Source organism: Watersipora subatra, chromosome 11 (assembly GCF_963576615.1).
Source record: "Watersipora subatra chromosome 11, tzWatSuba1.1, whole genome shotgun sequence".
NCBI lineage: Eukaryota > Metazoa > Bryozoa > Gymnolaemata > Cheilostomatida > Watersiporidae > Watersipora > Watersipora subatra.
This window is the reverse complement of record NC_088718.1, coordinates 4,346,166-4,368,939: the sequence shown is the minus strand read 5'-3', so window position 1 is coordinate 4,368,939 and position 22,774 is coordinate 4,346,166. Positions and strand designations below refer to the sequence as shown.

At 38.4% G+C, this 22,774-nt stretch overlaps 1 protein-coding gene across 1 annotated transcript; it reads left to right on the top strand.

Annotated features, from left to right (window-relative positions):
- The first annotated feature begins 1,089 nt into the window (after positions 1-1,089).
- LOC137407720 (ski oncogene-like) lies at positions 1,090-17,394 on the top strand. The gene is made up of 5 exons (XM_068094091.1): positions 1,090-2,108; positions 6,321-6,421; positions 11,775-11,870; positions 12,694-12,950; positions 16,406-17,394. Exons 1-5 carry the CDS (start codon positions 1,146-1,148, stop codon positions 16,594-16,596), a joined length of 1,608 nt encoding a protein of 535 aa, XP_067950192.1. The 5' UTR covers positions 1,090-1,145; the 3' UTR covers positions 16,597-17,394.
- Positions 17,395-22,774: the final 5,380 nt, after the last annotated feature.

Below are 22,774 nucleotides of genomic sequence, written 5' to 3'. Positions count from 1 at the left end.
GTAAGATTTGAAACCGGCATCAAACCAGACGGCATCAGCCATCAAACCAGATAGCACTTGGTCTCAGTTCTTCTCTTTTTATTCCTACTCTAATAATGCACAAGTCATTCTTGTATGATGAGTGTATATTCTTATCCTACCTGTCATACTAGATACAAAAGTAAAATTAAAAAAATATATTAAATTTCATTAGAGTTAGGAACAGAAAATGGTTAAATCCAGAAAAAACTTTCCAATAGTTACCATTTTCTAGTTTTCAACAACGATTTTGTAGCTATTTTTCTGCTGCCAAAAGTATCATTCTAAGAACTTGGCATTCAAATCTACATTGTGCCTTATTGTTATGTACAAACTACCTGACGGAATCGTCTTTAGCGGTAATTTTACAACAACAGAGACAACAATATATTGATCAACCTCAAAATAGATAAATTATGTATTATTGAAGGAACTTAAAAGCATATTCCTTAATAATTTGATTTGTTTGTCAAATTCTAAATCATTTTGCTTTTATAATCGAATTTTATATCAAATTTGCTATTGTCCAAATAAAATTAAAAACGCTTAGCAAAAATCACTACAAATAGTTTGATTCGCATAGTTCCAGGGTCAAACCAATGATATACAGACCCCATGGAGGGCTGTATATCATTGGTCAAACATTCTGATGACTACTGGTTATGGTGTAACTACTGATGCTCTGTTACATTAGAAGTAATGTTTTGCAAATGGCAGCTATCTGTAAACGATATTGCAAAATCTCGAGTTGTTTCCTCACATCAAAGACTGGTCTCTGACGTTCGCGCTGGAGTTTTGATTGCCACTATAAAAAGTTGTCTTCTTAATGTGTCTTAGAAATTCACACCTCTAATAAACTGCTAGACAGTCTAGGCTATGATTGGCTATCTTGTAGACAACACCGATTGGATCGCGACGAAAGTTATGTAGACCGTTACATTAACCGCTCAACTGGTTACTGCAGCCAAACACTCGCTTTTGTTGCGATCAGTACAATGACGATTTTTTGCCCATTCATGATAATCGGATACCAGGCTATGGATCACCAATGATTGCATGTCTGGTATTCTTGCGGAACATTAGTAGTCACAATTTACTACGGTTAGTCAGTGCGTTCAGTCGATCCAATGCGTCTTGCTGCCAGAAAGCTCAGAATGGATGACACAAGCACACAAAAACTTGAAGAGTTGTTTGCGATTCATCAGCAGTTGGCGATGAATTCTTTAGCTGGACCAGCTAGTGTATGGCGAAATGGTGGAACAAAGCCTCCTACGAATGGACATAGGTTTCCCACTCTGCTTGGTGATCAGATGAGCAAGACGTTGCTATCACCGACGGACAAAATATCGTCCAATATCTCAATGCCATTCAACTATAAAAGGCCTCTATTTGGGTTTCCTGTTGTACCGCCGCTAATGCTTCAGCCAGACACAGATTCAAGTGAATTAATATTTTGTGAATTGGAGAATTACAAAATTGCAGGATTCTTGGTAGGTGGAGAAGAGCGTTTATGTGTGCCGCCGATTTTGCATTCGGTACTTAAAGACATTGAGTTGAGTGTTATCGATGCAGCTTTTGATGCATTGCTTATACATTGTTCCCGGTGTACAGCCCATCAGTTGAAGATGCTGAAACAAGAACGAATTCTTTCTGCAGAAGTTCCACAAGCTGGACTTATCCGCAAAACAGACGCAGAGCGCCTTTGCACTTCTTTGCTACATAGCAAACCTTCCGAAAGAGTGGACCCAGATCAACGCAAAGTTCCTCAATTCAGCCCAACATGCGTTCCTGTTTATCACGAATGCTTCGGAGAAGGCCATGGCTTTTTCTACACCGATTCGTACACGCATGACAGTGCTCAATGTATCTCTTGCGCCGACTGTGAAAAACTCTTCAGTCCTGAAAGGTTTGTTACTCATAGTCATTACAATCAGGAAAATAATATCTGCCACTGGGGCTTTAATCGTCGAAACTGGCGAAACTACCTACTTCTTTCTGAGGATGAGTTGGAAGATGAGGACGTACAGACTTTGAGTACGGCTTATAAAGAAATTCTGGAGAAATATAAAAATAACTCCCGGAAAAGGAAGGTGAGCCATTTCGTTTCGCATGATACAGATTGTATCCTAATCAACTTTCATTTTTATGCCGATTCGGCATAAAAATAAACCAACATGCCAGCTTCGGCATTGCCGAAGCTGGCAATAATGTTGGTTTTTTTAGTTAGTAATGGTTTTTTTTAGTAATTAGTTTTTTATTTATAAGATCAATGCATTGGCAAATGATTTTTTTTAAAGTTGAATATCAGAAATAAAAAAGTTTCTGTATAAAACTCCCAAACTCAACATGAAAGTGTTACAAAGCTCAATTCATAGTGGAAGCCATATTGAAATGCTCATTCCAATCATTCGGTTTGATCGTCTGCCTGTTATTCTTACTAGGGTCAGTAAAAGTTCAGTCTGCATTGTTTAGCTGATATGTAGGCCTATGAGAGTATATAAGTTCAAACGGTCTGCTGATTCTATTCAGAAAGGAGTGTTAGATAGCGGAATAATAGCAGTACAGGTTATTAAATGTCTTGCAGTACAACTGCACCCGGGAATCACTTGGACTGCTGCCAAACTGAAAACCAATGGTTTTGAATCAAAACATTTAGTTTAATTCGTAAGTTTTAGAGAATTTTTAAATGTAGATGGTGAAATTCAAATCATTTGTTAACACCACAATAATTTATTTTGACATAGCATGATTGACTTTAAATTAGGCGCTTCTCTGTCAGAGATTTGTCAAAGATGCAAAACATTACCAAATGACTCAAGTTCCGGCTAGTTAGATGCCAAAGGTGTTAGTGATCCAAGCTTATGCCAGGCGACTATTTTAAGGTAACAGCTGTGCTAAAAATGACCACAGCTATGAATGTTTAAGCAACAGTTTCGTGACTTGGCAAACATGGCCGCTAAATGAAAAATGTTATTAGCTGCGTCATGGTGTAGATTTTGTGAGTATTCATGTTACAAGCTGATGTGCACTTAAGAAGCAGTCATGGTCTAGAATGCCTGACCTGCAAACGATAGGTCAGAGTTAAATTCCCAAAAAAAGGTCACTGGTGGTGGCAGGAATGGTGTTCAACCTTAAATTGCTCCCTGCAGCTGGGCATGTCTCCAGTTGCGGAGGTTACATTGTCACTGAACCCTGACGTGTCCAGTCAAGATCACAGAGCCTTGTTTGTACAATACTCTTTAAAACACGCACAGCCTCTGCTTGCTATAAGCTAAGCAGACATGATACTTAATCTTCGAGGTATCGTTCACACTTGCCGAAGGAGCTATCAACTGTGTACTACCACGGGAAGCATAATGTAATTCTAGTTATTGTTAATCTTTATATTTTAGTCGATATATTATTTCGCCTAAATATTTAGACGCAACATTAATCAATTCTACAGTTCTCCACCTTTCCAGCATGTCAACATTCATCATAAATATCCTTTTCTCCCATGAATCTAAACGTGAACCTTCATTCGGTTCATGTCAACCTAGCTGTGTTTGTCTTACCAAATTTCATTACCATTTCTCATCATAGCAAACAGCATATGATGATGCCCAATTGCCTTAGAACGTGATCTCAATTACCAGTATGATGTGGCCAGATAGACTGGCTGCTGTGGAGAGACATGCTCATCAATCAGCCCTGCAGTTATTTTCCGTTCTTTCTAAGCTGTCATTGAAATTTGATAGATGGTTCACAAATGTACACTAAATGACCGTCTATTGCAATACCTTATTCTTAAGCCGTTCCTGCAATCTCCCATCTATGCCATATGTTACTGTGAAATCATAAGCCACATGAAATATTATCTATCCTCTTCAGTGATACGGGTATCAACTTGTCTGGTCTTGTTCACCCGTCTGTTGTTTTGTATCTCACTTCTATTCAAATTCATCCCACATTTTGGTTTTCTGCCATTTCCTTGAAAGATTTGTCTTATCGTAGCTGATTCATGTATGGTAGCGGTCATAAGCAATAGTGCTAATACAATGCATAAACTGTGTTAAATCTGTCAACAGTATTTAGGCATTGGCTACACGTTGTGACTAAATTCTTTTAGGACTAGACTCCGTGACCCATGAGACTATTCTGTCCTTCCGAGCCGTTGAGTGCTAACTCAATGCATCTATTGTGTTAGTCGTAATTGCTAAGCATTGATTGACTAGAATCATTGTCGCGCCCACCGTCGCACATATTGTCAGTGTCTGTTCAACTCACGTCACGGGATTCGTCGTACTTTGGGTTTGTTCACAAATCCTTTGTGTTGGTCCGGCCCCAAGTGTTGCTTTTAGCAAAGGTTTATTTCAGTTGATTACGAATTAGGTCTAAAGATCCTGGTTTACTGTTGGGAAAAATAGTTCTTTAGGTAAAGGATTATCTCCAACTGTGTGCAGCATTCTGTGTCAATTAGGACAGACAGCACTTTTCATAAAATCCTGGCTCTGTAGTTGAATTTTACCAGCCATGATTAGTTAGTTAGCATTGCGTTATGCACAAGCACAGTAGGGCCTGCTGTCCATTTGCTTTTGGGCAGTTCAATCACACAAGCACTGTCATCCTGATGTTGTTATCACAAGTGAAGAGACTGTGAGAAAAACTTAAATGCATTTGTCGTGTATTCTTAAGGGAGTCTTTTATCCAACACTCCATGATTGGTTTAACAAATGAAGCAAATTCCAGAATCAGTTGAATTCGGGTTTTCAGTTTTTGCTGTATAGTAGTTGACTGGGGCCTAGGGGTTTTGCACGTCGATAAAAACAACTCATTCATCTTTTTCCTTCAGTTTTGACACAACCTAACTTCTATGCGTGTTTAAAATATTTTGTACATTTTCTATTCAGGGTGGAGCCCTATGTTTAATTATTCATTGGAATTTTTTGTAGACGTTGATGTCTTCTAACCTAATTTTAACTTGTGTTGGTCTGATCATTTCGGTCACGAACCCATGCACAATTCGCTGTAAATGTCAAAACGGAAGTGTGTAGAAGTATTGGTGGCTAAAGATTGCTGTTTGAAGTCGCAATTGATAATTGATGATTAATTTTAGAATCTGATTTCCAGATATTAACAGAAATATAACCGCATTTCTCATGATTTCCTTTTGATTAAAAACACCCATGTTGATTCCATTAACATAAAACAATCCGTTTGGTTGTGCGCTTGTCTATTTGGTTGTCGGGCTATATCGACACTCCAGCCATGTGCTATCGGAACGTCTATGAGGTAGGCCCTTATGCAAATAAGTCGTGTTCAGCTTTGATCATCCGGTGAACATATATGTATGTGTACTATAATCATGTGGGTAGTGGACATGTCACAATCTGAGAGACTGCGCACATAAATTTCTCGAACTTTGCCCTTCGTCAGTCTCGGCACACTGTCAAAGGTCCATTGTTGTTTTCTTTGCCAGTGTTGTCGAAATTCCATTTTTTGCCTGGTTTTTTGTGTGTTGTTATGGTAGCCTGCGCGATCTGTCTGAAAGATTGAGCCGAGGCCTGTCACCAAGGCATTGCATTATAGCTAGAATTTATGGTTGTGGCTTGTTTTCCTCTAGTTTATGTTATAAGGTCAACTTGAGCAATATTTAGCCAGACAGGAGAATACATTATTGCGTAGACAGAGGGAAAGTTTTCATTGTGATGGAAATGAGTGAAAGACACTACATGACATGACAGAAGATTAGCTCTGTACTCACACAGTTGTAAAAAGATTCAAGCATACGTCGACATACGAGCTTAATGCATTTTGGGACTAGGCTCGTATGTCAATTTACTTGTCTCTTGATACACCATTTTCTATATAAAATAACTAAATACAAATTAGTTTGTTACCATATTATGAGAAAAACACATAAAACAGGATATAACGGTGGAGCCATTGTAAGTTAGTACCTACGCTAACACAAAGTAACAACTACTTATTTAGTTGTTATCTGCAATAAAATGTAACATTACTTTGTAATCTACTGTATGTTTTTATCTTCGAGACATATGTAGTAGCTAATGGTGGTCTAAGAGAGACTTGACAGTAACGCATTCGGTACACTAGACTTTTGTGACGTGACGTAACATAACATAAACTTTAAATTTGACTCGACTTGTTTGATAGCTAGACCCTTTAGATAAGATTTCTACGATAAATTAAAATTTTATCTCACCAAGTTGGTTAAACGGAATCATCTTCTGAGTGCCTCAACCATAATGATGTTCATGGCTCGGGTTTGTAGTGACTTTTGGTTTGAACTTTGGTTGCAGCCGGAAGAAGGACAAGATGGAGGCAGTACCGACACAAGGCAGCTGTTCTCCTATAATGCTGTGGTCAGCTCAGCCAGTCACTCTCCAAATCCAAAGAGAAGGTAAGCCACACGTCATTCCGGTTGCTTTGATACTGGAAGTTCCGGAGCAATAGAGTGTTGTTTGTTTTTCTGTTTCTATTCATAAGCTTTCAGACGTATGTTGGTTAGCAAATGTAGTATTTGCAGTTTGGCACAAGTTTTGGAATGATTTTTTATTTTTAAGGACATGCATGGAGTGTTGCCAATTACAACTGTATTCATGGAACAGAAGAGTAGAAAGGTTTATTGTTGCTACAGCTAAAAGTAGACCGACAGCGTTTTTACTAGCCTTAGCATTCAACATTTTCTTTTGACCGAGTTGTTTTCAAGGTGATATTTGGACTTCATACTAGAGCCTTTTGCGTAAAAGATAGAAAATTCCATAGTTTGCTATTTAATATATCTGCTTGCAACTATAACTAATGGGTTCAGAGTTGCCCACTGCCGACGAATTCGTACCCTACCATTTCAATAATTCGGAGTTGATCTTTCCAAGGTTCGCGATGTATCTCTTAAAACAAAACTCTCACAGCGAATGCATTTGCACAAATTTAGTGAAGCTAAATAGCATCAATCGAGTTTGGATTTTATCATTTTTGTGATTAGGGTAGAAGGAACTTCGACCCCATTCGAACATGGAAACACAATGGCTTTTCCGTAACACTTTTGTTAATAGTGAATAATTTTGTCTGGCCATAATACAATGTAAGTGGCTGCTTATAGATTGGCTTTATCGTGAGTGACCTTGGCAGTGCTCCGCTCAGGCAATTCTTAGAGAGGTGGTTTCGTATTGTTTCATCATTTACTCTGCAAATTTCAAACTCAGCTCTAAGGGTCAGCCAGTGCAAGAATCGATTGATCATGTACAAATTAAATGTAGGTTTTTGCAATTGATGGGCAATTGGCAGGCAAACTGTTAAAATAGCAAATTTGCTGGAACTAGACTCCAAATAGGTTTTGCCTGATTGATGTAACGCCTTCCTTGCCGCTATTTAGCTTTGCCAGTGGTTAGAAATATAACTAGGCTCCTCGTCTGCACAAGCTGTGGTTAACTGCAAAATGGTCATATATAATATTTGACTAGTGAGGCTGTAAAATGGGATAACGCAGCTTTTTGCGGTTTTTAATGCAAATGTGCGGTTTTAGTAGCACCACTTAAAATGCCCTGGTGGCTGGTTGACTCTTAGCTTTACCCCTGCTGTTGATATGGAATAATAGACAGAAATTGACTATATGTGAATAATGGAGAAGTGAATAATTTTCTCGCTTCACATAAAATCCAGAGAAATGAAAATGACTTGGCTTTAATCTAAATGATCCAATTAATAAGTTTTTGGTACAGCAATAGCGTAGTGACGCACCACCATGAATGGGGGCGCTGCAATGCCATCATGGAAACAGTCGTTTTCGCTCTCGTTCTATTCAATGTCGCTGTTAGCAAGGGAACCCTGAGGCAAAATCTCTGTGCCATGGAAATGGCCTTAACGACTAGCGGCGTTGCACTTTTGTGCGTGCATGTCATGCTTTCCTTTTGCTTCATATACGTCACGTCACGCAACTATCGCTCTCATATAACGCCCTATAGAAACATGATCTGCTTGTGCCACAGCACTGTGGCACCCTGGTGTGACTACAGTATAGCTGTATGGAAACATAGTGAATGCCTAATTCCTTCACTGCCCTTGCGCGTGTACTCTACAAGCAAGGTTATATTATAACTCTTCAAGTCCCCATACTCAACACATTTTTGCCCACTTTTTGCCTTCAATTGCTGCTAGGCTGTGGTTACGGTTAGAATTTCGTAAATGGGATGATCCAGCTAGTAACTAGACATTCTTCCCTGCTCCGATGGCAGTTGTTGATTGATTGGGTCGTCTGGTATGACTGGGTATTGTATAAACTAGTGGGGTGATAACGTGTCACTGAGTGTTTTTCAAGGATGCATAGCCAGACTGATTTTCCTCATTCCATTTGGGCCAGTCGGGTCTAGAGGAAATAAATGGCAGTCTTTCAAAGTTCATCATATTCAAACTATTTAGGTTTCAATTTTCGCTCATAACAGGAAATATGGCTTGTGGCATTAGTGTCATCTTTCTATCCAACTAAGGCATACTCTTACATAATTGAGCTGAAATGCTTGTCAATATACAAAGGGTATTGACCGTGCTGTTCTCGTAGCACTATTTGTGTCTGTAGTAAGTCAGGATTACATATTGAAAACCAAACAATCAGTTTTTCGTAACAGGTTAATACCCCTTAACAGGTAATACCCCTTCGCAGCCAAATGTATAACAACATTTACAAGCATCTAAACTGGAAAGGGGAGATAATTCCATTACATCTTGCGCATGCGGAGTGAAGTAACTTTGTAAATTTGTCTAACGTCACATAGAAACAGTTAATTTCATTAGTTGGTAGTTTAAGAGTTGGTGTTCATTATTGCATCGTAACATGGAAAGGCGCACTGAAGGACACAGTCCTCCAAGACTTATAACAGTATTAACCGTCGGCCCAGGGGTTCCAAGGGTTTGTGGGCGACTATAAATAAAGCTTACATTTAATTACACTGGAATTAATCAATGGTTTTAACCTGGGAACGAAATTACCAGGGTCATCGTACTACGCGGGGAGCTTTGTAGTAATTGTTGAAATTGGTGGTATATATATTGCGCAGTTGATGCACGCCACAACGATGTGTACCACAGATGCCAGCCATCCTAGAACAAGGTGGCTCTAGTGAGATTCTGTTGTGTTTCTTATTTTAACATTAAAGACTGATGGAAAAATTTTCTACTCGAACTAGCAAACCTTATGAAACCCTTTGGTTCGGTTTTTTCAAAAAGATTATTCTGTTTTGAATTCCATAACGGTTGTGTTCAAACCATTCATGCGCTATTTGATCTTAATTTTATTTCATCGGCCAGTGCCAATCGATTCACCAATGCTGACTAAAGCAGATTCGAACCGTGTGCAAAATAATTTATTATTTCGCTAAATAAATATATAAATACATACATTTTTGCTACTGGTGTATAACTGTTCTAAAATTGAGTTATGAATTATTATATTGCAACTATTTATAACACATTTGTTCTAGTTTTATTGGACATAAGGTAGTTTTTTGCATAATATATCTTTTATTATTATCTGAAGTCAGCCAGATTTTCATGCAGAGTGAGCCTCTTCAGTGCCATGCAGCACATATAGTAAAAATACACAGACCTTAGGTGACAAGTAGAATGACACTTTCTGTAATACTCATATAGTAATGGTTAAAATTGCTAGAAGGGAAACAGTCAATAGTTAGAGCAGAATCAACGCCAAAGAGTGAAACAGGCGTAAGTGAAACCGCTAAAATGCGTTGAAATTCGTCTTATTTTGTTTGTCGTTCATGGAGTGTTTACATCATGGACATGGAATTTTTTGGCTGCTCACCAGGCAATTTTCACCATTACAAACCACGATGACAACAGCTTGTTGACTACGATACCATCGGAACACTTTTCCTGTTTGGTTCTTACCTCATACTTCATAACGTGACCAACAGTATGATGAAAAACTACCTCGGTGATCTTATGAATAAACATTTTCTGCTTTGAAAATTCAACCTGGAAATCTCTTTGATCCTTAAACCGGTTTGTTTTTGAGCGCTAGATATAGCTTGTTGATTCCCACAGTCGAGAAATGTAAAGCATATATTACCGCCCATTTCCACTTTGGTTGACCACAGGCTGAAATCGTCTTTTATCTCTTATCGGCAGTTGATTTTGGTAACCACTGATGAGCTTTTAACCCAATGTTCTCCGCCATTGTTATAGCGCTTCTATAAATATAATCTGCGGTTAGATTTCGTGTTCTAGCAAATAGCTCCCAGCAGCTAGTCTAGCGGAAATGGCGTTGCATTGTCTCTCAATCCGTCAAGTTCTAGTTGCAAACGAACGCGTGCATCACAGGTTTCTTCTCTCTGGTCATGTTGAAAGATTTTAACAAAAGAATAAGTCACTAGATGATAGAAGGTATTGTTGCAGGCGCTCAACTACTGCTCGCGATTGGTGCAAATAATTTCTGTTTCAGCCTCAAGACGCTTGTTAGCTACTCCTAAGTACCTGCAGCTAGTTTACCGCTACTTCAATTAACAAAAAACATGCTGTCTGTAGGCTGCGTCGGACAGTTTTATTATATTGTTCCCATGCGGTGAATAGCTGATTCCTTGTCATTTTACTTGACCGATCCCTCCCGTCTTAATTTTTTGTGGCTGAGCATGTTGTCACGCTCTCTCCGAGATTAGCAGTCGTTAGTGCGCTGGTAGTCCATGGGCCGCGAGAAATCATCATGCGTAATAATTATGGGCACAATTATTCATGGATATGAAAAGGTGGGCGAGTGGTACAGTGTACTTGGCTTTGAATCCGACTATTCTGGTTTGATTTTCGTGTGTAACAATATTTTTTCCTAACACTCTCCATTTTTTCTCCACTAACACCCTTAGCGTGACTTCGGATGGACACTGCTCTTATTATAGTAAGGATTGTCTGTGCACTAGATTCATGTAAAACTGCATTCATTTTAAAAATTCTGCCTAAGATTGCGCTAGATTTAGTTTAAATTATTGTATGGCTTCCTTTTGCAAAGGGTTGTTTCGAGCGCCATCATTTTCATCATTCATAGAAATCCGTAGACAATGGAACGGATTGCTGGTGAGCGAGATTATTTGACCTTTGTTTTGATGCTTAGACTATTGAAGCATTCTGGTAAACATTGTCAATCTTATCGGACTAGCCATAGTGATCCTGTTTAGTCGACCAGCGGTCAGTTAAAGGTCACCTCGGAGTGTCAAGACAGCCTGTAGAGAGGTCGCTGTAGTGTCTAACAGCTGGTGTCACTGTTTATGTAATACGTGCTGCCTGTCAATCTTATGCTCTATATGCAGCATTCCTTTACTAGTCCAGGGTCTGCAGGGTGAGCTGCCGAGGTCAGGAGACCATTTATGTCAATATTTTAAACGTATTCATGTGACATTCTTAATGCACACTCCAAAATCTCAGTAATTTGTCAAGCGTATCGTCTAGTACTCATTGTGACGCCTGTATCCTTCAGCTCTACCCTGCCAATGAGATGTTTGTTCACAAAATGGCATTTGACGCCCGACCCAGCTTAAGAATGGTCGTACATGCGTAAGCTCTTGAGATGAGTGATTAGTGGCTTGTTGCTATTAAATTAACAATAAGCACTTGTCCTAGAAGCTGCCAACCAACCGAGTTTTTCTACTTGGTTGCGTAATTTGTTTTATTTTCAACGGTGTAGTTTGGGTGGCTGACGCAACGTCGTGGTAGCGGTAGCTTTAGTTCAATCTGTTTTTACATATACATTGCAGATGCAACAGGCCCCCTATGAGAGCGTACCAGTATGTGATGGCAAGTCCCAGTATAGAAAATCCTGACCTTGTAGTCAGCAACAGTGATGCTGACCTGTAAGTCACCCTTTCACATTATCCTGCTCCTTCTCACACCTAGTATGGGTATCTGAGTATCTTAGCGATCTATGTGTAAACAGTAAATAGCCAGTCACTCGCTGCAGCGCTCATTGTCAGTCAGATCCGTATTCGGATTCACCTAATTTATTGTCAAGTGACAGCGACGAATCTTTGTGTTCTATCGATGGCTCATTTCTCAGTTATAAATCTTATTCATCTACCATTTAAATTTTAGTATGTCAGTTAGTAGATTTATAAATAATTTTAAAATGGAAATGCTATTCTGAAAACTAGAGCATCTTTCACGTTCCTCCTTGCATCCTATTTGCCAAAGCTGGAACTAGACAATTGGATGTTCCAAATGGCTGGTTTAGACAGCTGAATTGTTGCTTTTTAAAGAGTTCACTACAGAAATTACGTCCCTTTTTAGTTTTTGTATCTGTTCAAAACGGATACCGTATACAATAAATAATAGCCAAAATTTGAAAACTACAAACTTTGAAATGTGTTATGATGATTTGTAACTTTTGGTGGTATTCTAAAAATCTTATCTTTGTCTAAACATGGAATGAAAATTACAATGTTGCTTTTGCTGCTCTGGTGTTAGGTTCTTAGCTGTTGCTTTTTGCAATAATTGAGGATTCACCATATATCATATAGTTGCAGTCTTTCGCAATATCGCTGACGCATAATGTTTGGAATGTTCTTTTTTATTTCTTTCTATCTACAACCCTCCGGTTACACTATTGTAACATAATATTTTTTATAAATTTATTATATAATTATTATGTAAGATTGTGTAGTTGAATATTTATTACAGGTACGAAAAAAACTATGTGCCAAACATTTGCTTGAAGCCAACGCCTACAGTTCCGGATGTCAAGGCTGATAACGCCCAGGAAGAACAAATGTCATCTCCTTCTGTCGAAGCTCTTGATTTGCGTTCTCCCACACAACGGCAGAATTCTTCCCTTTCTACAGCAGCGGAAGAAGAAAAGGTAGAAGGACAGTCCGAATCAGGGCTAGAAGAGCAGGATGATGGAGCTGAAGAGATACTAGACGTGGAGAGTGATGGAGGTAAGCGGACAATACTTTGTATCTTAGACTGTCCTGCCAGCTGGCTATGGTGTGGTTGTCTTATTCAGATTGGCTGACCACAGATATGGCGTTGGGTGGCAGTGGAAATGAATATGGTCGGTTTCAAGGTGCAGCTGTCAGTGTTTAAGAAGGATTCTCTTCTAAAAGTTTGCACTGGTTAACCTCTTTTCTTCTCTGCAGCCATTTCTTAGAAATGTTCTACATTGCACTGTATTTCCTTTGTAACTGTGTCTATGATGACTGAAGATTAACTTAAGCAGAATATTAGTCGATTTAATCAGAAAGTATCGGTATCTTATTAGCATTTGCGATTGTTTTTGATGTCCGAGATGTGATCTGACTACCGAGATGTTTTAAGATTGAAATCGACTAAACTTTAGCGCGGTTAAGACGCTCAGAACGTCTCATAATTGCGTCACTAGTTGATATCGGCTATGGCATTCAAATTGCAGTGTTACGGGTCTCTATTCTGTCAGCCTCTTTGCAACTATAGACTTTTCGCACTTTCCCTTGATTCGAGTGGTTTAACCCCGATCAAGTTTTGTTGATTTCCATCTTGAAACACCGTGGCAATGAGGCCACTTCAAACAAAGAACAATCGCAATTGATGGAAACATACTGATACTTTCTGATAAAATCTACTAAAATTTTGTGTAAGTTCATTTTTAAGACCGCTAGAGGCTGCTCGGGTATATCTTTCTCCTTGTTCCCTTATCAATGGTCTGATGCTCTCAAACTCTCACCATCTTTGACAACTGAAGCCACAGATTAGCCCGAGGTTGTCAATAGAAACAAAAAGAAAAACGGGTTTGATGAATGTTTGGTTAGAGTGCGGTTACTTTACATAAAATGCTACGTAGCTGTAGCTGACAGCAGCAGGCTATCATGTGACGACATGCCTGATTTCCTTAGTATTTCTAGAGGGTATGCCGCTGCCCCTCTTCACCCAGATTCCTGTAGCTAGGGCAATACCAAAGAGCGATGTTGAAGTCAAACTGTCTTGAGATTTTGTGGTCAGCCCGCCGACAAAGCTCACTCTCAGTTTTCTGGGAATGTCTGTAGAGTTTTGTACTGCACCTAACGGTGGTAATAATTATATAAAGATTGACGCAGATAAATGATGTATAATTATACTTTGTTGACCTAGTTTCAACAAGCAGGATGTCCAGCTCTGTTTCCTTCAGAATAACATGGTCAGTCCTGGCATGGTTCCAAGTGCTACTGGTCGAGATATTCTCTAAGCTAGTCGGTAGTCATACTGCTCCACTGCAATCTGCAGACGAAATGTCATGATAACATCATCTTCCTGTCTCTGGCAAACCATGGAATGGCGTGGGATTGGTAGATGGGTGCAGATTACTCAAGGGTGATGCAGTTTTGTGGTTGGTCATTTTTTTGGTATCGCTATTGACTCACTGATTTGTGCAGATGTATGGCAAGATTGTATTAACTCTGACACACCGTTTGGGAGTGTTCTACTGTCTGACGGACAAAGGCCTGCAATACTTGCCAAGTTCCTCAATGCTGCTATGACTTAGTAAGTCCTACTGCAGCCAGTATGAAAGACCAGAAGTACATTCTCAGCCAATTTCGGACCATTTACATTCCATAGGCCTGCGGTGAAATCTGATTCAAATCATGTGCCCCTCACAATTGTATGAGAATTACACTAAATCGTGAAGGATAACCATCCATACCCAATAGCTGAGTTGGGTCTATTGATAATAGATAATTGCATGCATGTCAAAATATCATTAAAAGCCGTTGTCTGTGACTTTTACAATTTGATCTTTGTTGGCTACTATAACCAACCGCTTTCCTTTTAACACTGATATACGCTAGAATGTTTTTATTTTATTCACATAACGCCGAAAGTGGCATATAGAGGATAACTCCAAGTTTATGCATGAGCACAGTACTGAATAACCGCTTATTCTATACCCTGTTAAGCGATAATATTTAGCGATATCTTGTCGCACAGACCTTTTTTGGTTACACGTAGCGAATCCAAAGGCGGGCTCCTTATTCACTCACAATCATCATGTTGCGATCCTTTGATGATTATAACCGAAACTGAACCCTTCATGTTGTAGGTTTGTTCTACAGTGGATGGGCTACATGATCCGTGTTTTCACTTCATCTTCTGTATAGCGCTAGTTGACACGCCATTTATCTTTATACCATGTTTGAATAGAAAAGTATGTCACACTATTTTTTGTCTTAGTAGCCGCCAAAGTTAACAGATTTAAGTTTTGTTATGTTAATTTTGGCCATTTTTCAGTGTATTTAGGCTGTCACCATTGAGACATTGGTATCCTCTCAACAACACTGGTCAATGTCTTCTCTTTGCCAAGCAAAGGAGTGGCTACAGAAGCTTGTATTTTAGGGCGCCAAGCGTCATCAAGGAGCTCATCTGTGCCGATGTTTTCTTCGCGTTATTTTAAATGTCAATAGTTCACGTACTATTTCCTGCGTACATTCTATATTGGACAATAAAGTTAGGGGTGAAGGTCATATTTGTGTTTTACAAGAAAAAAGGACATTATTTCCTGTCCCTTACACATACCTTAACCGAACTAGCCCTCCCTTTGCAAACTTGGTTATCTGTGCCAATATGGGCTGATAACAACACACTCTGAGCCACAGCAACACTGAAATCTGTCTCGTTGGACAGGTGCCAAAAATGTTGGGCTAGCTAAAAATGAAGTTGAAACGAATGAAGATAGATACACTGACTGAAAAACAACTATCAAAGCCAGACACTGAGTCATTCCGTAGTACGTTGTTGTTAGCAAAAGGTGGAGAAATTATTTCTCACCACAAAAATTGTAGTAAACAGCTAATTAGTGCCGATGTACTCTCCAGCGCTCTGTCGAGAGCAGAAACTAGCAAACAGGATCTTACTATCGAAATGTTATATAGCCATGACATCTTTTATGTCTTATTGCATCAAAACAACACGATATCCTGCGGTTTACCCGAGTCCAACCAAATAATACATCCATCGCCTGCCTGTCATTTCATGTCTCCTTTCTGTGGCGCTCTTGGTTACAAGATCTCTTGTTTACGATCCACCAAGTCTGTCACCTGCGTGTGACTGTCATTTGCCGTTTTTGCCACTTATTCCTTTGTAGCCGTTAGTTGCCAGCGTTTGCATTACCGCTTGGATTCAGGCACATATTTGCAGCTGTTCCAGCCATCGATACACTCTACTCATAATTCTGTTTCTTTTTGACCTCCCCAAGATATTCATGTCTTCTCTTTTTGTATTCCTTTCTGTTCTCTGTCTAATCTCTTTAAATTAAAGTGGCTTTGACTTGTTGATATGACAAATATGATGATGATATTTCAAGAATGTTTGAAACTATCTCCGCTTAGAGGAATGTGATACACATTGGCTAGCTGTTTACATCGAGGTTTGTCTCATCTTACAGATCCGGATCCAGCGATTGCCGACAAGGATGTCCCAGTGCAAGCGAGATTGGCCGATTATACCATGAAACTGGAGAGCATGTTTCTAGACGTGCTGGTATTGTCGTCTTTGTCAGAGATTGAAAGGGAGAGCAAGAGAGGACAATTTAACGAGTACCTTAAGGAACTGAGGTTGTCACTCAAGGAAGATTAAATAAACTTTGGGCGTTTTGGTGCATGCTAAATATGTGTATTTATATAATTAACTGACCTGCCATAATATTTTTTATTACTTCGTGCATTATTAATCATTCAGGGATACTTACGGCATATATAGCGTGTTGTATATATTAGATGTATGTCGGTACAACTTTATTGTATATAAATAATATTATTTTTGTTATCGATGTCTACCCGGTTAGTTTTCAATTCCATTTTATATCGTTTTATGTTGATGCGTGCGTTCACCGACCTTGCGCATGAAGTTATACATGTATTTAGTAGAAGCTGGGCTCCAGTCAAATATGCAGAGAATCTGCTGTGCACTCCTCTGCAATATTGCACTCGTGTTTCGGTGCAGTCACCTTTTGCACATGTGTCTGTGTGATTTATGATATGCGGGTATGGTATTTGGCATTATTTATATAATAATATTTTAATTCTATATATATGTATGTTTGGTAAGTTGCACTTTTATTAATTAGTGTTGGGCTTAGGTTATAAATAAGCTTTTGTTCAAATATTAGCTCTATAATATCTACTGCATTTGCTGTTGGTTGTTAGCTTTATAAATTCCACAAATGCATATAATTTTCGTGTTATGTCAGCATTTGCCTGCGTACAATGAGTGTACTGGTTACAGTCTGGGCAAGCCGATATCACACATGCTGCTGTATTATATGAGATCAGTGTTGTTCATTAGCTGTACACTCACTCTAATGTCATTTAGTACATTCATGTTTGTTGTGCCCAAAGGATATACCAAGTTCATTAAAATGTCAAAACTCTACCATTGGCTGTTTGCATTGTAAGAAGACATTGTGCATGACCATTTGACCCAGACTCATGACAAACTGGTTGCAGGCATTATGTTCGTGCAATTACAGGTATTTGACCTTGAAACAAGGTCGTGCACGACATGGTTCCAGCTGCCTTGGCCGAGCTAACTAAACATTGATTAAATCCCATTTTCTCCAGATATATTCATAGCTAGAGACTGTAATGAGATGGCATTATTCTGCAAGTTTAATTAAACTGGCAAGATGAGCAGGTGGCTTATATATCTCGTCCGAACCTGGTCAATTGGGTGGAACTTTTAGGATGATTTCCAAGCTTTTTATGGATGATGAGATAAGAAAATTGAGCCAAACAGCTATAAGATGGTGCAGAAGACTGCAGACGAGATATTGACCCTATTTTTTGATTTCCTGTCATAAAGAGATAGTTAAAAATGAACGCTTAGTGATTTACATCTGAGTGAATAGCTAAGCAAGTTTCATATTTGCAGTAGCTGGCAGAACACTTACAAAGGTGAAAGGAGGGTTCACGATTACGAGAGTGAAAGCTTTTGGTCCAGTATGCAACATCTTGTTACAAAGCAACAAAAATGGCCGTCTACATACTCATGAGTGAATCATTCGGTCAGGCCTGTGCTTATCTAGATAATCTGTCTAGCTAGCCAGTGTCTGGCAACAACATTCAATCTCATCAGGATTTAGTCTAGCATTAGAGGCTGTGATATCAGTGACTGTTTGTCAGTGATAGAACATTACATGATAAATAAATCTTGACATGCCATGTAAAATCATAAGTATGACATATTTACAGTAATTGCGTGTGGTCTAATACACGCTCCTTTTGGAGTCTCCAATTGTGTCTGGGAGGCGAACGCTTTGAACATCTTCACTGGTTCTTAAACCCTTGTAACTAACTAGTGGATACCGATTAGAACTATATTTCCATGATGCTGATTTGGAGTTGTGCGCACATTGAGCTACTGCGTGATAGTGTTTCAATGGACATTTGCATGTTACAGATTAATACGGGCGCTTTGTTAAAAACGTATAAGGAATTTTTGTGCCAGAGGTCATAGCGACGCACTCGTCTCATCGAATCTATTTAGGAAGGACTGAAGTATGGAAGATGTTTAAAATGGAAAAGCTTGCTCGGTATTTTTGTGCGCATCCTTTGCAAGTGCCATTTCCATCCTTCGCAAACATGAAACATTCGGTAAAGATTTGCTAGTAACAAAACTCGCTTGACTTGCAGATTTTTGCTGTTTCAACCCTGCGGATGATGGAAACTTGTGGATTATCCACCTTATAGAAACTTGTGGATTATCCACCTTATGTAAACTTGTGGATTATCCACCTTATGGAAACTTGTGGATTATCCACCTTATGGAAACACAGTTTATGTCCTACTTGAGAGTTCCATGAAGTTAACAATGGTGCCATTGCAAATTTACATCAAAACATTTGTAAAAAATTATATTACTATAACTATTACAGTTAGCACTATAATAAACCAACATGGAGGCGCAAATGTGCCAGTGAGTCAAGACTGTTTGCTGTCAAATGGTTATCACTACTAGGTCGCGTGACAGGGTAAACAGCATGCCCACCCAGTGGCCACGAGCTCAGGAGCTGTCTGTAATTAGTTAAGACTCTAGTTAAGAAGGAGAGGCTTTGATTGGTCAAAACATCCAGGGTATTGAGGGACTTGCATCCTGTTCATTTTAGATGTCAAGCCTATCAGCAGTTGGTAGTACTTTGCTCAAAATGCTTGCTGGAGCTGTCGAGATAGTACTTTTATTATATAGCCTACTAGCAGCAATTGCTACAAGCACTGGAGCAAAGGCCATGTAGCTGTATTACTGTTTACTTGTACGCAGGATGCTATCGCTTTAGGAGACATATTATAGAATTGATGATGAACGTTTACTTACACCTGTTAGGTCTAAGTAAACGTGATTTTTCTTTTCATCTAATTTGGTTCATTAGTTTAACAAAAACATGGTGAGAGCGCAGCATTACAGCAACTGGCAATCTTAAAGCCTTTTCTATATAACTAAAAGTGCAATATGCTAGCTATCCTGGATACAAGTTCCCAGCCTCTTTTTAAATGCTTATTATTGTGCATGCATGCTATTGTCATCTAGCTGCCTGTACCAGTACATGTATTTCAAGGCAGCGAGCACTTGTAGATCCATGGTCGAGCATGCCGAGCATGCGATGTACCAGCTAATAACAAATTTTAAGAGAGCTGGGTGAAAAGCATAGCTAATTTGATTGCAAATGTTGACTATTGTGGGTTGACAGCGTGTTTTCTATCATGATCACATAGCATCACTACTTTCACTTTTGCATACGACTATTAAAATGTTGACCTTTGTCATTAGACATGTGCCTGTCAACCCAACTGACAGATAGCAGAATAGACCATGCTTCTTTTTTTACTGGAGGTCGGAGATAAGCAAAATGGTGGCTCTTTCTAAGTGTGATCCAGAATAATTTTCTTTTTACGGAGCGTGTTCAGTTGCGTCTATTTACTGGTCCACATATACTAGAAATGTTTTGTCACAGAGCACAATGTCAATGGCCCCAAAGGTTTAACAGTCAACATCAGATTTATTTTTTATATACCGTTTATTCTTTGTAGTTTTACAGTTATATGAAACATGTTTTGTAACTGCTACATTTATGATGAAATATTGCATTGCTTTAAATTTGACATGCTAATCACAAAATGTTTTTTACTTTTTCTTGAGCACTGAACATGAAATTTGGCTTGGTTCATGTTCTAGAACTTCACAGATCTTTTTATTTACGTAATCAATAGCAGATATAAAACTAGTCAAATTCTTAATCAAAAATGATTAATGGCCAGACCAAAAGAAATATTCCTTAATCGTATTCCCTCATAAAATGGTCTCATTGAAAGCTGGCAATTGCTAGTTGCTTTTATAAAGTTGCTAAAATGTGCCAAAACAAACCATATTATTCATTTTTCTCACCCTGCTGATGCAGCAACACAAAAAACTCACCCGATAATTTTGTAGAAATTACCTAAATTTTTTGGGAGCGTTAGTAGAATCTGTGATCATGAGTAAGTAACTCCCTTACTAATGTCACATGAGGCGCACTGGTTTGTCAAGCACAGACCAGTTAAAACCAGTCAGGCAGGTTATCATAGACCTAGTGATTATACTGTAGTTAATAGGTCTATGCAGGTTATAATGAGCCCTGCTCAGTGCCAAAAACTAGGAATAGGTTGGAATATTCTATATAACTGTCTATATAGTTGACTATATAACTGACTAGTCTATATAGTCTATATATAATAGTGTATATATGACAATATTTTGGCACAATATATGAGACTGATTAAGTCAATAGGCCGAGGTAACAGGTAACAGGTAACAGCAAATAATAATTTTGTGTGTTACTTTAATTAACCATACTGATATAGGAAGACATTTGTCTAATCTAGGGCTTCATGATTGGGGGAACTCGCACCTTGAAAGGGTAGGAGCAGTTGTTCGCAGGGCTGAATAAAGTCTATTTGTTGTCATAACAACTTGGCTTAGTGAATTCGAATTTTATCTCTTCTATACATAACAAATAAACATTGTAACGCCATCAACTCTGAAAATTATCTGTGCATTTCACTTACCCACAAGAAACAAGGTTTCGATCAGATCACCACAGGAGATGACAGGAAAAATAGTCAAAGAGCATGGAGTAGGTTGTCATTTTTATATGTTGCAGACATTAGACTTTTCCTAGAGTGGCCTTCCAATAACATACTGTTTTTATTGATTCCAAATATTTCAGTTATTAATTATGTTTTGAAGCCTTTTGGTTTCATTCAACACGAGGGTTTTCAAGATTGTCGCTGTCAGGAAGTTCGGCAATGTGAAAGGAGAAAAGAGGTGTTGGTCTAATCAGACCTGTCAAAGCCTTCATGAAGTCTATATAATGTAAAACCTTTAATTGCACGCCATGGCGTTCTATTTTTCAACCCTTCCTCTATAGTGGTGGTCAAATAGAGGCTGGCGTTCAAATAGAGGCTGGCGCTCTATTTTTCAAATGGCTCGGCAGAATTTTAGCAAGATAAATTTAACCCTTTTACGGTTGAAGTGAATGTTGCTTATATTTTGCTCTCTCCTTCTATTGGAGCAACATTAACCCTTTTGGATACAATAAATCTGCTATCTTACCTCCAACTTGTCAAAGATCTCTTAATAAATATGCATTAAAAAGCCGAGAAATATTTCTACCAGTTGATATCTATTGCTTGCAATTAACCTGCGATGAAATTATAGCCTGTGCCTCGCTTTGCAATCTGTTGGAGCTTTCAATATTTATTTCATTATAATTTTGAAGACGCATTTTTATTTTTACATTTAACAATGTTGCATAAACGCTCATTGCACTCATTGATATGCAATAGAAAAAGAGCTACGAGCGTCGATCCATTGTAAGATCAGATTACAGAAATGACTCTATCAAATAATATGCTATACTGTAAGTCTGCAAATTTATAAGTTATATAATAATAATCTATCAAATGCTACAAAAACATATTCATGAACAAGTGACATAAACGAACCATACTTATAATACATGTAGAAACACAAATTAACATTTTTGAAACTAAAATATTTGCATCGTTCGATCGGCCAGTTGCATTCTGATTGTGGCTTTCAATGGAATGAACATTTTAATGAACATAAAAAAGGTTACTGTTCCAGCAGAAGCTATCCATCAAAACTTGAAATAAAACGATACTGGTACAAATGTAAAAATGAGATATCGGACTGTCTTTGTCTGGTAGTTTGTCCGATTGAACAGAGACAGAATGTAGCGGCTATTCTTACTCAAAATAATACAATTGTCCGCGTAAAAATTATTGATCTTTACTGACTTAGCAATCGAGCCTTAGGAAAATAAGGCTAATATAAAGGTAATATATATAAGGCTAAATAAAATAGAAGTGTAACGGCACATTTGAAATTTACAAATTAAAAAATAGGTAATGGTAGCAAAAAATTAGTTTTTAAACAATTTCAAAAAAATGCAAAAGATCATATTAGTTAATAATCAAAAGAGCGCATTTAGCATTTGCATACGGTATATGATAGTTGTATTCACCTAGTACTTCAATAAAGCGGCAATACAAAATTGGAGTTGTTTCTCCTTGAAAAAAAATGTTCGGAGTGAATCATTCGTTCACTCAGGACTGTTTATCGCTTTTAATCAGTCAAGCTAGTCAACGCCTGGCAACACTACTCAATCCCCTCAGGATTAAGTCTATCATTAGAGATTGTCATATCAGTTACAGTTTGTCTGTGATAGAACATTGCGTGATAAATAAATCTTGACGCGCCA

Excerpts from the sequence above, each read along its gene's own strand:
- LOC137407720 (XM_068094091.1), top strand. The coding sequence starts at position 1,146 with ATGCGTCTTGCTGCCAGAAAGCTCAGAATGGATGACACAAGCACACAA. Across the intron at positions 6,422-11,774 it reads TCTCCAAATCCAAAGAGAAG|ATGCAACAGGCCCCCTATGA; the intron begins GTAAGCCACACG and ends TATACATTGCAG. Across the intron at positions 11,871-12,693 it reads AGCAACAGTGATGCTGACCT|GTACGAAAAAAACTATGTGC; the intron begins GTAAGTCACCCT and ends TATTTATTACAG.